Source organism: Anomalospiza imberbis, chromosome Z, assembly GCF_031753505.1.
Source record: "Anomalospiza imberbis isolate Cuckoo-Finch-1a 21T00152 chromosome Z, ASM3175350v1, whole genome shotgun sequence".
NCBI classification, from domain to species: Eukaryota; Metazoa; Chordata; class Aves; order Passeriformes; family Viduidae; genus Anomalospiza; species Anomalospiza imberbis.
In genome coordinates, this window is record NC_089721.1 from 67,553,358 (window position 1) to 67,568,692 (window position 15,335).

The following is a 15,335-nucleotide window of genomic DNA, read 5'->3' on the forward strand; positions in this document are numbered from 1 at the left end:
CACTAATCCCAAACTATGCCTAGCCATTTCTCTTTCAGTAAGAATCACAGGATCTGCTTCTGAATTTAAAAAAAAGTGCAGAAAATGCACTCTTCTATCTGAGATTTCTACCTCAAGCTCTGATGAAAGAATAATTGTCTACCTGCTTCTCTTTTCAGAGTTTTTGCAGATAATTCTGAAGCCTATGGAATATTGCTAGAAAACAGGAGAGCCAATAAGCTAAGAAACAAATAAAATATTATTGTGAAAAGAAAAATATGATTTTAAAAAACTTGAAATTGTTTGTTTTGAATATTGTCCTTCCCCTTTTTTGAACTATGAAGCATGTAGAAAGCTAGAGCAATGACTCAATCTTCCAAATACAGCTGTCAGAAATGGGTGCCAGCTTTTAAAACAGTATTGTGTATGAGTAAACAAAAGGAATATGACAGCAGTAACATTTTACAAAATGCTTGAAAACAACACTCTGAATCTATCTGAAGGTACTCAAGTATAAACATATTTACACTTGCATGCAAGCTTATCACAAGCATGGTTTTGGTATTTCTAAATCTAAAGTAGTGAATTTTAAGTTTCGGTCCTCATGCACATCACTGTATTTTTAAAAGTTAGTAGAATACTTAAATTATTGAGAATGCACAAATTACCTAGGACTATCTCTTTGCCATATTTCATTTCTTCCCATTCAGCACATGTTGCACAAACCAGTTTTCCCATTTTGATGCAATAGTATTTTATTTGCAGGTACTACTAAAGTTTCACCTTTTATTAAGGCCATCAGTGGTTCTACAAAGCTCCCCAAGGCCAGTTCAGACCTTGGAGGCATAAATGTGCTATCCATCTTCCTTTGCTGTTTTGATTCTGCAGGAATGCACAAGGTCTCCTTCTCTTCTCAGAATCTCTTCATTTTGAATCAAATGCTAAACTAGCATTTAATTATTTCTTTAATTAATTTAATTAATACCTGTTTTTACAGACTTCTCACAATCTGAGCTAAACTGTACCCAAACTGTACCCACATACTGGGTCACAATTAAAGTTCCAGTAATATCCTTCTGAAAATCTTGGACAATTTCATAACATGGAAAAATTATCTCTGGAATTCAAAAACTTGCATGGCTACAAGATAACAGGCATGTAATATCTCTTCTAATACTGTGTCCCTATGCCACATTCTATTTTGTCCCTGTACTTTTAGTAACAACAGCAGAAACTAAGATCCTCAGCAAATAGTTACAGCTGAAAGAATAAAGTACCATAAAAAGTACTTTACAAGAACACTTTTATGCAATATTACCATTTGCAGCTGTGCCTTTTCAGACTATTCAGCTGATTACCATAGAGTCACATAATGCTTTTAAAAAATATTTTTCCCAGTAATCTCTCACATGCCCCAGTCAAATATACTTGAAAGAACACGAAGCAAGCGCATTACATCCTGAACAACTTGGGGCTGTGCCTTCCTGTATTTTACTATAGTATCCTAAAGATGACTGAACACTGCACTCAGTGTAGAAGCAAATAAATATCACAAAGACCCAGGGAGGGAGGGAAGATTTGCATGAAAGGCCATGGAAAATAAAACCAACATGGTTTTATACATAGAGACAACCAGTAAACTCAACCCTCTGCCATCTCAAACTTCTACAGCATTAGTAGCAATATTCTGCAGTCTCTCTAGCATGTTGTCATGACTTTCCATATTCAGTGTAACAGCACTGCCTTCTGATCTGCCACTGAGATTCACAAATAACAGCTTCTCATTTAAATGTATCCTAAACTTTCCATCAAAAATGAGACACCCCATCCAGTTGGTGGATCTAATGGAATATTTCCATCTCATACATAGAGGAATTGTATTGCAACTACTCTACCCGAGTTCTTCCAGACATTAAGGTTGACAGACATTACTTCCGGCACAGCACAGGTGAAAAGGGAAATAGACCCTCGAATACTTTCCTCCCACCTCCACTTTGTCAAACTGCTTCTTGCAACCCAGAATGGCACAGGACCTCTGTCTGGCCTTCCTCACATTCCCGCACCTTCCCATGATACGCAGTCCCTTACCCAAATGTGTTTGCTACCATCCCAGCTGTGTGCCCACTGAAGGGTAACCTTGGTCACCCTCGGCTCTGAACAGAAGGAGTTGGTGGCACATGTGCTGCTGGCAGCTGCAGAGTATGGGCCAGCCTGTAGCTGCTGCCACCACGGGAAGGCTGTGCAGGCTGTAGCTGTGGTGCATGTACCTGCCACCCAGAGCTGGAGGGCATGAGCCAGCAGCACCGAGGATGAGTAGAAGGTAGGCCAAGCAATGGCAGCTGACTGAACGGGGGACCTCATCTCATTCCTTGTACTGGAGCCTATGCCAACCGTGCTAGGCTGTTTAGCACAGGAGGAATGTGGGATGAGTCACCAAGTTAGAACAAGAGGAACCTAGCAACTCTAAAGGGCAATCCATTTACAGATGATAATAGAAAATCACTTTTATTTTTGTACTCAGCCAGAACAACTAGCCATGGCTCTCGGTATGTGTCTTCCAGCAAGGAGATTAAAGTTCAGTTTATCAGCACTGTTGGCACTCACGGCAGCTGAACATTTTCAATGCACCTTTCAAGTCTTCCCCACGTTTCATCTGATCAGCCTACATCAGTTCACTTCTTTCCCTTGATACCAGCTACATGTTTTCTCATGATATTAGCCTCATCCAAATTGACAGATCTTTGCTTTCATGAGTCTTCTCCTCTCCCCCTATTTATACAGCACAGCACTAAACAATGCTATCAAGAAGATTTAGATATTTTCCCAGCAGGTGTATTTTAACAGCCAAAAAATTAAACATACAACTAGTACTAATGAAGTAAATGTGAAACTTATGCATTTACATTGTGCTTGAGAGAAACAGAGGTGAAGATGTTAGAGAGGGAACAGAGCATTAGAACATGGAAGTGGGAAGCCCTTTCAATAACTCTCTACCAGCTGGGCTGCTGAATTTCTGAGGACTGTGTCATTAGCAAGAGAATCATACATGAATTCAGATATTTGTGAGAACTGTGAGCAGAAACGTTTGGGGTTTGGCTTCAGAAAGCACTAGGGAGAAATTGTTTCTAAGAAACTTGCAGTAACTTAATAAAGGGTTGCTGCATTATTATTATTATTACAGCAAGGTGACAGAATCATCTCAAACTGGAAATCTCCTGAGGTCAGAAAGATATTCCAGCAAGAGAGGGAATGTGACAGAAGCAGTAGGAGGGAAGTGGGCTGACAGGAATAATTAGTCAGCATAACTTGGATGAGAAGCCCCTGCTTTTCTAAATCCTAAATTTCTTCAGCACCTCAGTTCCTGTGGCCACCCTGCACTGAAACCCATTCTTGTAGCTCCTACCAGCATGCAAGGACCTCAGACTCTGCAAGGCAGCTCTTGCTGCTGGGCTCTTGCTTTAGCTGTTGCTGCACTTTACCACACCTGGTCAACAGGTACAATTCCATCAATGAGACTGTCTCCACTGAGCTACAAGGGCAATGGGGCTAGGGACCAGCACTCCTCCATGTCTTGTCTCAACTCCCCACACACCAGTCCACTTCCTCTGCCCTACAATCACTCCCTCACGCCCCCTTCCCTGACACTGCAGATGGAACCACTGTGCAGATGGAACCACTGTGCTAGTCTCGCCACTGTCCCCACTTTCACCAGTGTCCCCCACAGAGCTTTCTCACACCCTGGGCCACACAAACCTTGGCCTCTAATAAGTCCCTGTATGAACGGTGATTTTGCACTAACTAGACAGTATGTAACATAGTCTCTGAAATCTTAAGGCATCACTCAGCATCTGCTTGATATTATCAGCATATTGAGAACATGCTTTAGAAGTAAATTTAAAATATTCATTATTCATACAAGACTGGTTGGTCTTGTACGTGAAAGCAAATCAGCAGGGAAAAATCAAACACATATGGAGACTAATTTCAAAATTGAAAGATCTTTTAAAAGGAATGCCTTTAAAGTACTGAGCTTTTGAATTAAAAAAAATCCCTATTTAAAAAAACCCTATAGGATTATATCACTCCTTTTGCCAAACCTAGAGGATCAGTAGGCATCATAACAAGAGACAGCAGTTTCAACTCTGCTTTGAAGTGGGAACTTCAAGACTGCATTATGTGGTGTTTCCAGCTTTCTGTACATACACATCCACACATGAATGTGGATGTATCTAGCAGAAGACATAAGTTCTCTTCCTCAGTTCTTTCCTACTTTCAAAACTGCACAAAAAAATTTGTATCCTGTCTGACCAGAGGTTTCTGCCACTGCTGTCCTCCTGCATTTTATAATTTGTTAGTAAGTGACCAATAGAAAAGAACTATTATTTTCCTAAGGTTGTGGGTAAAATGCTGAATTCCTTTTCCTTCAACAGTACCGTTTTCCTCGATTTATTTTTAAAATCTCTTGAGCAGCAGATACTTGTCTGATACCTTTGTCTCCCGCGCACTTAGTTTTAACTCTGCTGCATTTTCTCCTGCAGAGTGAGCCCTATGTTTCGGCTCCCATGCTTTCCTCCATCTAAAATAAGGCGTGAAACAGCACGGCACGGCTTTCAGAGGTTGCCGCCACCCCGATGGAGCCACCACCTCCCCAAGCACGGCCGCACAGCCCAGGGACGCTGGAACGGGCACGCGCGGGGCTGTCCGGGGCACCTGACGCGCGCAGCGCTGGAATACAGCCGCACGCGGGCTGCTCCGCTTTATCTGTGCCTCGAGAGCTGTCCGGGTGATGACATTGGAAGTTCTGCCCCGCACTTCCCGCGGGAGCGCCGGCGCGGGCAGGGCGCGAGTGCCGCTGCCATGGACGGGGAGCAGGGGCCGCCGAGGGGCGGCGGGAAGGGTGAGCGGACAGCTTACCCCGTTGGCCGCGGCCATCTGAACGACGATCTCGATGGCCGTCTTGCTGAAGTACCTGCCGTCACTGCCCACCACCATGGTGCAGCCCTGCCGGTCGCGGAGGTCGACGGAGGAGAGGAGGCTCTGCACGAAGTTGGGCAGGTAGTTGCGCTGGCTCTCGAAGAGCGCCGTGGGCCGCCGCAGGCCCCCTCCTCCCGTCGGGCGCTGGTCCTCGTAGGGTGCAGTCTGCACGGTGAGCACGGGGATGGGGGTCCGCTCCATGGTAGCTGCCGCTCGCCCGGCTGCGGCTCCGCTGGCGAGCGGCTGCCCCGGCGCACGCTGCCGAGCCGACGGTGGGAAGCCCAGAGGCGTTCCCCGGGCGGGGCCGCGCTGGCTCGGCCCCCGGCGGCCCGCGGCCGGAGGCCGGCGTCGCGGGGAGCCGGGGCGGGCGCGGGGTGCGCGTCGCCCCTTCCCCGCCCGCCCCGCCATGGGCCCCGCCGGCGCCTCGCCGCCCGGCAAGGCGCCCGGGGCTCGCCGGCTCGCTGCCATCAGCATGCGGCGGCCCCGGCCAAAAATAACCCTGGAAAGCGAAGCCGAGAGCTGCGGGCTCCTGCCAGGGATGTAACTGGAGGCAGCGAGGAGCGGGCGGGCCAGCGCTGCACACTTGCTCGGGGGGATCACGGTCTGTCAGCGCCGGGGCCCCCCCGCTGATCCCCGCCGGGCCCCAGGACCGAGTACCCTGGGCGCGGCGACAGCACCCTCCGGCCGAGGGCAGCACCCACACGTAGCGGAGAATCCCGGCTGGGGTGAGACCATCGCAGTGATACATTGCTAGGGTTGGCAAGGCCCAACAGTTTAGTTTAAACAAAGTAATCCATGTAAGCAGATACAAGAATTCTAGCTCTGTTGGCAGAATACCTTTAAAGTGGGCCATATACTGCAGCAGAGGGCCAGAGCACATGCAGGAGAACAGTAATCTCATTTCTTTCGTTAGACCTCCTAGCCTGTAGTCATGATTGTGGCTTCCTATACTGATTCAGAATGCACTTTAAACAGCAAAAGGGGAAAATCTGCCCTGTGGAAACGCTATTTCTCATATCCCTAATATAAACAAAGCACAATTTAAATGAGGTAGCTGTATCTTAAATAATTTTGAGCACTGCCAGCAATGAAACCATGACATTGTGTTAGTGTGCATTACTGAAAGCTGAAATAAAATCAGATAACTGGTATCTACCAGAGCAAGTATGCAACAAGGAAACAGCAACAAAGATGGAAAGCGTTAGAAAGAACAGATAAGATCCCAATAAAGGAAAACAAATGACCAAAGTAAGAAGAAATGTAATAGTCTTTGAAATAAAGAATTTACTGCATTTTTCACATGGATAGAGGAAATGTGTTTTTCCAATGTATTTGGAAAAAAATATATCAATTTGAATCAATTTAAAAAATGCTACAAACACTGACATTCTCAGATTGTATATTTTAAGAGGGACAAACAATGACAATTTTCCAGAATTGCTTGTCTCCACCTATGTCATTTATGTAAAATAATGAAAAAATGTATTTTACAGTATTTTCAAGCATTGCCTTCACAATGGCATTTCCAGAAATGTAATCCAAAAGTTTATGTAACTTCTCTTTCATTATGATTCTTGTAATACTTTGCAAAACTGTGTTGTAAAGTCATGCTATTTCAGGGGGACCTTAGGTTTCGTTTTAAAAAATAAAATGCCAGCCTTCACAGGAGAAGTGCAAAGAATGAGGAGGTTAATGCAGAGAGCCTGAACATTTTAGTACAAAAGCTGAAGAAAATGAACATTTTTTTTACTTTTTTTAGTTCTGTTCTTCAGTTTTCCAGCACCCAGATTAACATTATGTTGATATATTTATCTATGGGTAAGTGCTTCAATTTCTGTTTTATAGCAACACAGTCCTGTTCTTGGCAGATGTCATTGAGAAGTGGAGATCTCTGTAAATGGCCAATACTGCAGTGCATTAACTGATTACTGCTGTATAGCTTCAACAAATGAATAATTATCAATTTGGGGTGATATCAAAAGTCTGGAATGTCTTCTTGGGAAACAACAGCTAAATGTATTCTTACTATTACCAAACTGTGTTGTGAGTGAGTTTTTTAAAGGCTGTTAAAATAAAAACAGGCTTAATGGAGTGACAGTTAAATTTGTTCAGTTTCAAACTAAAACAATTAGCTTTCTGAACACCAGTTTTAAAATCTTGGTTTGACATATGCAATCTAGTTCAGGAACATTTTCACCCCCTACTTGGGTTCATATTTGATTCTTAAAGCTTTTTAATTCCTGAGCCTTAAAATGTTTACCATAACTCATTTGTCTTGTGACAACATGGCAGTGTTAATTACTTAAAAGTTGTATTTTTGTGTTTGCCCATCTTTTTTTTTACCAGCATTGTACTAGTGCCTTTGTCCCTTTAGGTCCAGTTTTTTCATGCACTGAACTGGGAATTGGGTTGTTGCCTGTGTGGACTTGAAGCAAAGAAGTTTGTCCCATTGCAACAGAAGACCTTTATAGCCACACAATTACTTCTAATTCAGTTGACCTGGTGACTTGAAGTGTCCCCTCTGCAAGATGGCAGAAAATACTAATGGATTTTCTTGAAGGTAGATTATGGAAGCCCAGCCCAATTCTGATTTGATGCCACCGTACAGGAAATTGCCATGGACATGACACTTCCTTTCTGTTAAGGAAAAATATTTTGCATCAGCTTGCAAATATTGCAGAGGAATTGAACTAAGCAAGTTTTGCCTTTTAAGTTCACAATTCATCACTAGTATAATATCTGAGTTTTAGATGGAAACACATTTTTACAGTTGTTTCATGCAATATGTGTTCCAAATAGAAATGTGGCTACTCAAAATTAATTCAGCCTTTCCCCATGGTGCCATGTTTTGAGGTTCAAATTCTCATCTTCCACTGAGCTGGATACTCCAGTTCCTCTTATAGTGCCGTTATCATATAAGGAATAGCATGCACTTACTGTAAGTTGTTAACTTGAGCTACTGAAACAAAAAAGTTCTAAAAATACAATGTCTATTTATTTAAACCACTCCAAAAATTGCAATTAAATTAATATATTGTTTTATTTCTTTAAATAAAATTATATATTTTTATTTGTATTATTATGTAATAATAACAAAACCACTTTTAAACCCAGTGCTTCCAAATGGGGCATTTTCTACTTTTTTCTTAAACTTGCAATGATTTTGTTTCAAAATGTAAATTACCTAGGAGTCAAAAGAAATTAAAAGAGAAAATAAAATTGAAAAATTGGTGGATATTTTGACTGACTTTATCTGTCTTGTTTTTCAGTTCACAAATTAAAGCTTTTCCATATGAGCATTACTATTATGTTAGAAAAGGCAGAGAAAATGTATTTTATATTTTTATAGGAAAATTAGTTCCCTTGATGCAGAGTTTTATTGAGAATTAGTATTTATGAATTTGTGGATATCCATCAAGTTCTTTTCTGGAAGTTTTATTTAATCCCTAGAAAGGCTGTATTTCACTACAGCTGCAAGTCTGTAATTACTGTGAAACAGGGTGATTGTTTTAAGGAACATTTTCACACAAACTTACATGCAAATTGATTTACAAAGCCCAAACAGGAAAAATTCCCTGAAAACATATTTCTCATGACTGATAACTGATTTACTGCTATGCCAGCAACTTACAATGTTGTGTAAGTCAGGTCTGACTTACAAAATTGCCTGTTACTATCCATCTAATCAGGAGAAACAAGAAGGAAGAAAAGGATTGAGAGAAGGAACCAGGACAATCATCAATCATTAACCTAACAAAGAAAGCAACTCTTATAAAAGGAACATTCTCCAAAAAGTCCAAAGGATGCAGAAAGTTTATTCAAATAGTTTTGCCCATTCTCAAGTGAGTGGTATTCTCTTTCTAACTGAAAATAGCTTAGGTAATCTTACTTTATGTAAAATTAAGTGTGTAGTCATCACAGTCTTGTTAGACTGTGTGACAGAGATAGATATGTTTTGTTTAACAAGCTGTTTGTACTGCCAAGTAAGCGCTGTGTTGTCAAGGCCTGATTTAGCAGGAACTTATTTCATAGACACTGTGGAAGCCTTACACTTCCATTTATGGTTATTTACCAATTATGTCACCACTTAAAAGTGGAAAGTTCATCCATATGATTGTCATTCCAGCACATGATATGCAAAGAATAAAACACACCTTCCAAATTGTTCCTACTGCTGCAGATCTGCAGATTCCCAGTCTGATTTTCAGAGGTGCAAGAAATAGCTACTGCCACTGCATCCAATCGGAGTGACATACGACAAGACCCTCTAGGCTGTAATCCTCAGATGGCACAATGTTCTACAATGTTCTGCATCTTACAGATACTGCCAACCGAATGGCCTCTTTCGCATCATCACCCACTTGAGCACTGTGGGTTCCTGGCAAACAAATTACTTCAGGGTCTAAAGTCCCCTCCTTACAAGTAAGCATGTTCTTTGTGTATCTCTGTCCTTCCGGGAGTGGAATTACTGAGTAAGATGAAAACCTCAGCTGAGACACAATGGTTTGATGCTGGGCGCTGGGCAGCGATAACACAGAAATGGGACATGCATTCTCAAATTTATCCTGCCTATCTATCTCCTAGCCCAGGGATGCTAGGTAGTAAAGGTTGCAGAAATACTGCTGGTTTTTCTTGCCGTACTAATAGATTAGTACATGAAAGAGAAACTTAGTTGATAGCAGAGATCTATTTTTCATCTATTTTAAAAGCCCATGTTTTTTAACATTAAGTCAAAGCACATGAAAAGTTTAAAAACACGGAGAAAGAAATGTTCCCACAACACCTCTTCACCAACATATCTGAAGGAAGATACGCAGTCAACATAATGATTGATAATGATTGATTCCTTGCCTTATATATTTTTGCCCTCTACAACAATAAAGCAAGGGAATAAAAGCAAAAATTACTCTGCTCTGAGTTGTAGCATGTCTGACAAGAAATCAAAGCTAAAACTACTCAGGAACACAAACACACAAACACAAACAAACAATAAAGCAGCACAGAAAAACAGCTCCTTCAAATGGATGAGGATTTTAATAGCAGCTTTATTTCTGAGTTTTTGGGAAAGACACAATATGTTTAAGTCTCAGTTCAACAAACAAATTCACTGGCTTTTTATCAAGCACTTTGACACCTAAGGATTAAATAGCCCTGTTTTAATGAAGAGTCCCAGACAGAATTCCAGTAATTATTTAATAAATGTCAACATCATTGTATAGATCACGTTGCATAGTTGCTTAACCATTTGCTTTGGGGTTTTTTTGCACCCACTGAGAAATAAGTAGTTAACTTCACTGTGCCATTTGTATCTGACTCTGCCATTTAAGGGAATACTATTGGATGAAGCACTTGAGATTTTTTTTTTTTCCTTTTAAGAATTCTTCTCTTTCTCATGTCAAGGGTCAAGTAATTTTTCAGCACACATAGTCTAAATTCTACCTGACAAATTGATTCTGCCAGGGAACTTGTTTTATCTTCTGACAATAGTTGATGAAAGGAAGAAAATTTCTCACAGTAACATACCATGTCTGCTAAACAACCTTTCCATATTCAAGTGACTCTGATTGTTTCTTCTGGAAGATTAGACAGACATGAGAACAGTTCTTTAAAACTATAAAAATAGTCCAGAAGAAACCTTTCATTAAGGTCCAGGGAAAAATCATACAAAAAGAGTCAAAGGTGTAATTTCATGATACCTCAAGAGATTTGGATCCAAGTCCTGGCTAGCAGCTGAGGACTCTGGATGACTCACAGGTGCCACCGTGAGGTGTGGAAAGTGGTGGAGCAGGGCCTCCTTCTGTGGGCATATCTGCTCTCTAAGCCTCTGCAGAGCTCTGTCTGCAGCCAAAGTCTGATTTCTCTTTTGTAACATACCAAACCTTCTGGCTCATCTCTGAACAGTTTACTCTCACTTCCCGTGACCTGCAAGCCAGGAAGGGTGCTTAGTTAAGGATATCCATTAGTATGTATGCAGTTTGGAAAATAGTTGTCAGACAAACTAGCCTTTTTCTTTTGGTGTGTCTTCCATTCTTGTTTTTGCCTGAACTGTCATCTGGTTCTGCAGCCTACCACTGCAAAAATTAATCTGTCATTGAACTAATTTGTACAAATCTGTCTTATTTAGACCACAATGCTTTTAGAGAAGTAATACACTAACTTAGTTACTCTAGAATTACCAGTTCTTTTTCCCCAGGATGCTCCTCTTGCACAGAAGGGAATGGCTATTTCTACCCACCTGTTTAACTGAGGGTGCAGGTTTTACTTGCTGTTGTTGACTTTTGCCTGTCAGGTTTTACTTTGGGTCATATTATGTCAATTATGCAAATTCCCATACAGTCACTTTCATGGCTATATAATTAATCAGCAACACTGTCTATCCTGTAGCATCAGGAGTACCTGAGGGGTGTGGGGAGGTAAAAAGAAAATCCCCACCAAACTAAAAAATGTCATGAAGACAGCACTTTGCACTCTGACCACTCTTTTTGAAGAACGTTATTAAAATTATCTCTCTTTCTATGGTGGTGGGGCAGGAAAGCTAAAACTTACCTTCTCAGGCACTTTTGATATTATAATTCAGTCTTGCAACTGTGTCAACAAAGTCCTCCATCAAAATCATTAAGTCAGTACTATCTTATTTTTAGAAGAAAGAGGAAAGAATTTGCAGGAGGAAAAAAAAATCTCACTCTGATTTTAGAGTGAACCATCAGTCTAAAGAAATACAGATTTTTATTTTCCACAATCTCTCTCCTTTATTAATTAGAAAAAAGCATAAGACCAAAATCAGATGGAATTTCCTAGAAGACTACATCATCATTGTTGAACAGCTGTCAAAGTTGCTGAAACAACTGTTACCGCTAGATGACACTAAATACTCGTTTAATGTGACTTTTCCTACCTGTGAGTAGATCGGCTACTAGACGGGAAAAACAAAGAAATGGAGCAGCTGGAATAAATGCTCTTTTGAAACAAATTTGGTTTCCCCTGGAAACAACAGCAGAGTTCTTTACTGAATAAAATTTGCTTACTTATTGGATAGTAAAATCTTTATTTCAGCTCAAGGTAATATGCTGCTTTACAGTCTTAACTTTGAGTTGTCCTCTGAGATATGACTTTCTAATATTCCAGTTTGCAAACCAGAACTCCAGCAACTGTGTCAATTTTCATTTTTACTCACCTTCCTCCAATTCCTCTAAAGCATATGCTGATCCCACAGGTATGTTTTCAGAAACAAGTAGCAGAACATTTACAAAGAAGCAAATAAAAACACTGTGATTTAAAAAGTTTTGTTTATTCAGGCTGTGATTTATAAGCAAACTGGTCTAGTTGAAGATGCCCCTGCTCAGTGCAGGGGTTGGACTAGATGACCTTTAAAGATCCCATCTGAACAAAACTATTTTATGATTCTGTGATTCTATGGTTATGCTTAAAACCTTATGGAAAGTACAGCTTAAATGTCATAGGAATGTCAATCAAGCCTTTGATCAGGTAGCCTCCAGTACATTGATAGCAGCCATCACAGTTTACAACAACCAGGCCCTTTCATCTTGTTGTAACATTAGAATGGCATTACATTGTTATATATTGCTAGCAGTAAATTGTAGTATATATGTAGGGGTTTTTAATAAACATTTGCTATAAGATGAGATTCAATACTGTGATTCTGACCAGCCCCTTGTGAATTAAAACAAAATTCTGCACTGGTCAAGACAGAGAAATGTAGCCTGTACTATTGCATTTAAGTGAAATAATAAAAAAAAAAATACCAATTTTAACAGTATAAGATTATTATTAGCTGCTCATTCCGATTAAAACAAAGCTTGAACATTTTAAGAACAGTACAGAGAAAGCAATAAAGAAACTAAATAACAAATTAGTTGTGCTTGTCAATTGAAATTATAAAACTGAAGGAGATGCAACAGATTTGAATCTTAAGAGAGCAGTGTAAAATTAGGAGGTATTTCAGACTAGCTGAGTGAGGACAGAAAGATCAGTAAGTCCGTTCTTCTCAAAGACTGGAAGCACTACAATGAAACCACACTTTAGACCAATATTTTAAAGTAAATGCAAGTGACAAGTGTTTTCCTTATTTCTTGATGGGTAACAAACATTCTAGATTGCATGATTCTTGATCTGTTACAGCTGTATTCTTTTCTGAAAATTTCTGTGGACATTGGTGTGTGCAGGACTGAGGCCAAGGTGGACTGGAGTCCTGATGCCGGTGTCTCTGTGAAGCTGCTGGCCACAGCCACACTTGGATTTCCCCTTTGTTCCCTTTGCCTGCATGTACACAGCTGGAAGAGCAAAGGACTGTGTGTAGGGCATTGGGATGGGAACATAGCCTTGTCATCCTGCAGGATGCCACTGCCACTGCCAGTAACAGGCCACAGGCTTTGCACTGAGTGTGCAGCACCTCAGGGCTGAGGTTTGCCACACCTGGTCTGGCCAATCTTTTCCTGACCTGCCTGAAGTCCTGACTTCTTCAATTTGTTTGTGACAGCAGTTTCTCTATCTAGCCAGGTGTAAATTGCTAATTTGTTTAACTTTTTTATCCTTGGATGTTACAATCACATTTTTTACAGCTAGTAGTAATAAGCTGCCATTCTGTGTAGGATGTTATGCTTATGGCTTTAATGTAAAGATACAGCATAGAGAAACACGACTGATACAGTATCAGTGGCCTTGAGAAGTGGAAACAAGGATATGTTGTAGAGGAGTACAGGCATAAGAGGTGATAAGAAAGGCAGCACAGGCCTAGCACTGGAATCCCACTGCTATAAACAATTCACCGACAATCAGTTAAAACCATGCAGACCTGGACCTGTATGTAGTGTATATAATGTACATGCAATTTATATGACAAATTTGGGTGCAATGTGAAGCTGTAGAGCAGTGCAGGATGAGCAAAGCATGGTTGCAAGCACAAAAAAAGCTCATGTGGACTGAGGGAGGAATAACAAACAATGAACACTGTTTGGGCCAATATTCCTGGTAGCCTGAGGAAATGACCCACAAGGAGAGGCTGATGCTGTTGCTGTGAGCTCTGCAGGGCAGCTGGGCTAATGGCAGCAGTAGGGAAACAGGGTGGCTCACAAGGACAGCAGGTGGCTGGGACCCCAACCCTATCCATCCTGTCCCTTCTGGTCACATCCTGCCTACAGACAGGAGTTGGAATGGAACAAGGACAAGATGTTCCATGCTCCAGCAGGTGGGAGGTTATACATAAGGATTAAAAAGTAAGAATCTAGTAAAATACTACCAAATTCAGAACAGCCTAAATTTTAAAGGGCATAATAAATTAAACCATGATCACCCATTCATCTTTCCAGGTAATTCCTGAAGATTAAACCTAACAGGTGATATAAATAAATGGCACAAGAGTGCAAGGATATATTTTTTGTTAGTTTCAAATTTAATGGAGCTCCTGGAAACATGTGGAAAGTAGAATTCTGTGGGGGAAAATGCCGCTTTGTAAAGTCTATTTCTGTAGATGTTCAATATTCGTGAAGGCACAGGAGTGATCAAATCATTGCAATTTGCCTCTAGGACATAAACTCTTCAGCCTCTGCTAGGGAACAAAATGTGTGGGGTTTGTTAACAAGATCACTTCCTACCTAGAGCTTTGTGTCTCCTGGTGTAGGGACTGAAGGAACATTAGTGGGAGCTATCTGGCTGGGAAATGAGCCCAGGTCTAGATGGAAATCATTTCTTCAGAGAAGGTGTGGCTGTACCCCTGTTGGAACCTGCACAGGAAGAACTGCTAATGCTTGTCTTCACCAGATCCCTCCTCATCCCAACCTGAGCATCCCCTGGATGCCCCACCACCCACACCACAACCCCAAGATAGGGCTGAGTGGTGTCTGCCTGCCTCTTTCACCCTCCTCCATAACCTCACTTCAACCCAATTCCAGTTCCTTGGAGAAGGCCATTCTTGACATAGCAATTACACAAATATAACAGTAATTTCACAGCTTTTACAAAGCTGTCTTTATCTTTCATCCTCTTTTGGTTCTGGCATGATGCAAAGACAAGACTTAGCACCCCAAGTTGGGTGTGTAAGACCAGACCAGAAAATGTGGGTTAAATAAATATCCAAGAAATGTAACCAGTGGTCTTCTTGGGAGATGAGGATAAAGATGAAGTGCTTGGCATGTTTCCAGTGTTATTATGCATGAACAGAATAGAGAACAAAGCACTGGGGTATCTTAACAGCCAGCAAGAGGAGTACAAACTCCAGCCCTACTGAGGAGCTGCTTGCCCTCCATCCCAGGGGATGCCTTGAAATATGCAGGCAGTTTAGAAAAGATGAGCAAAGATGTGCATAGTGACTAGAGCTTCTCTGACATTAGCATTGCAAGCAGTGCAGGGAAAGTTCTAGCAAGAAA

At 41.2% G+C, this 15,335-nt stretch overlaps 1 protein-coding gene across 1 annotated transcript in view; it reads right to left on the reverse strand.

Moving 5' to 3' along the window:
* The window catches only part of PGM5 (phosphoglucomutase 5), a 68,379-nt gene extending 63,174 nt beyond the window's left edge, over positions 1-5,205 (reverse strand). The window contains exon 1 of the mRNA XM_068177475.1: positions 4,894-5,205. Coding sequence (XP_068033576.1) covers positions 4,894-5,154 — 261 coding nt within the window. The 5' untranslated portion in view covers positions 5,155-5,205. The remainder of the gene's footprint in view (positions 1-4,893) is intronic.
* Between the last annotated feature and the right edge of the window lie 10,130 nt (positions 5,206-15,335).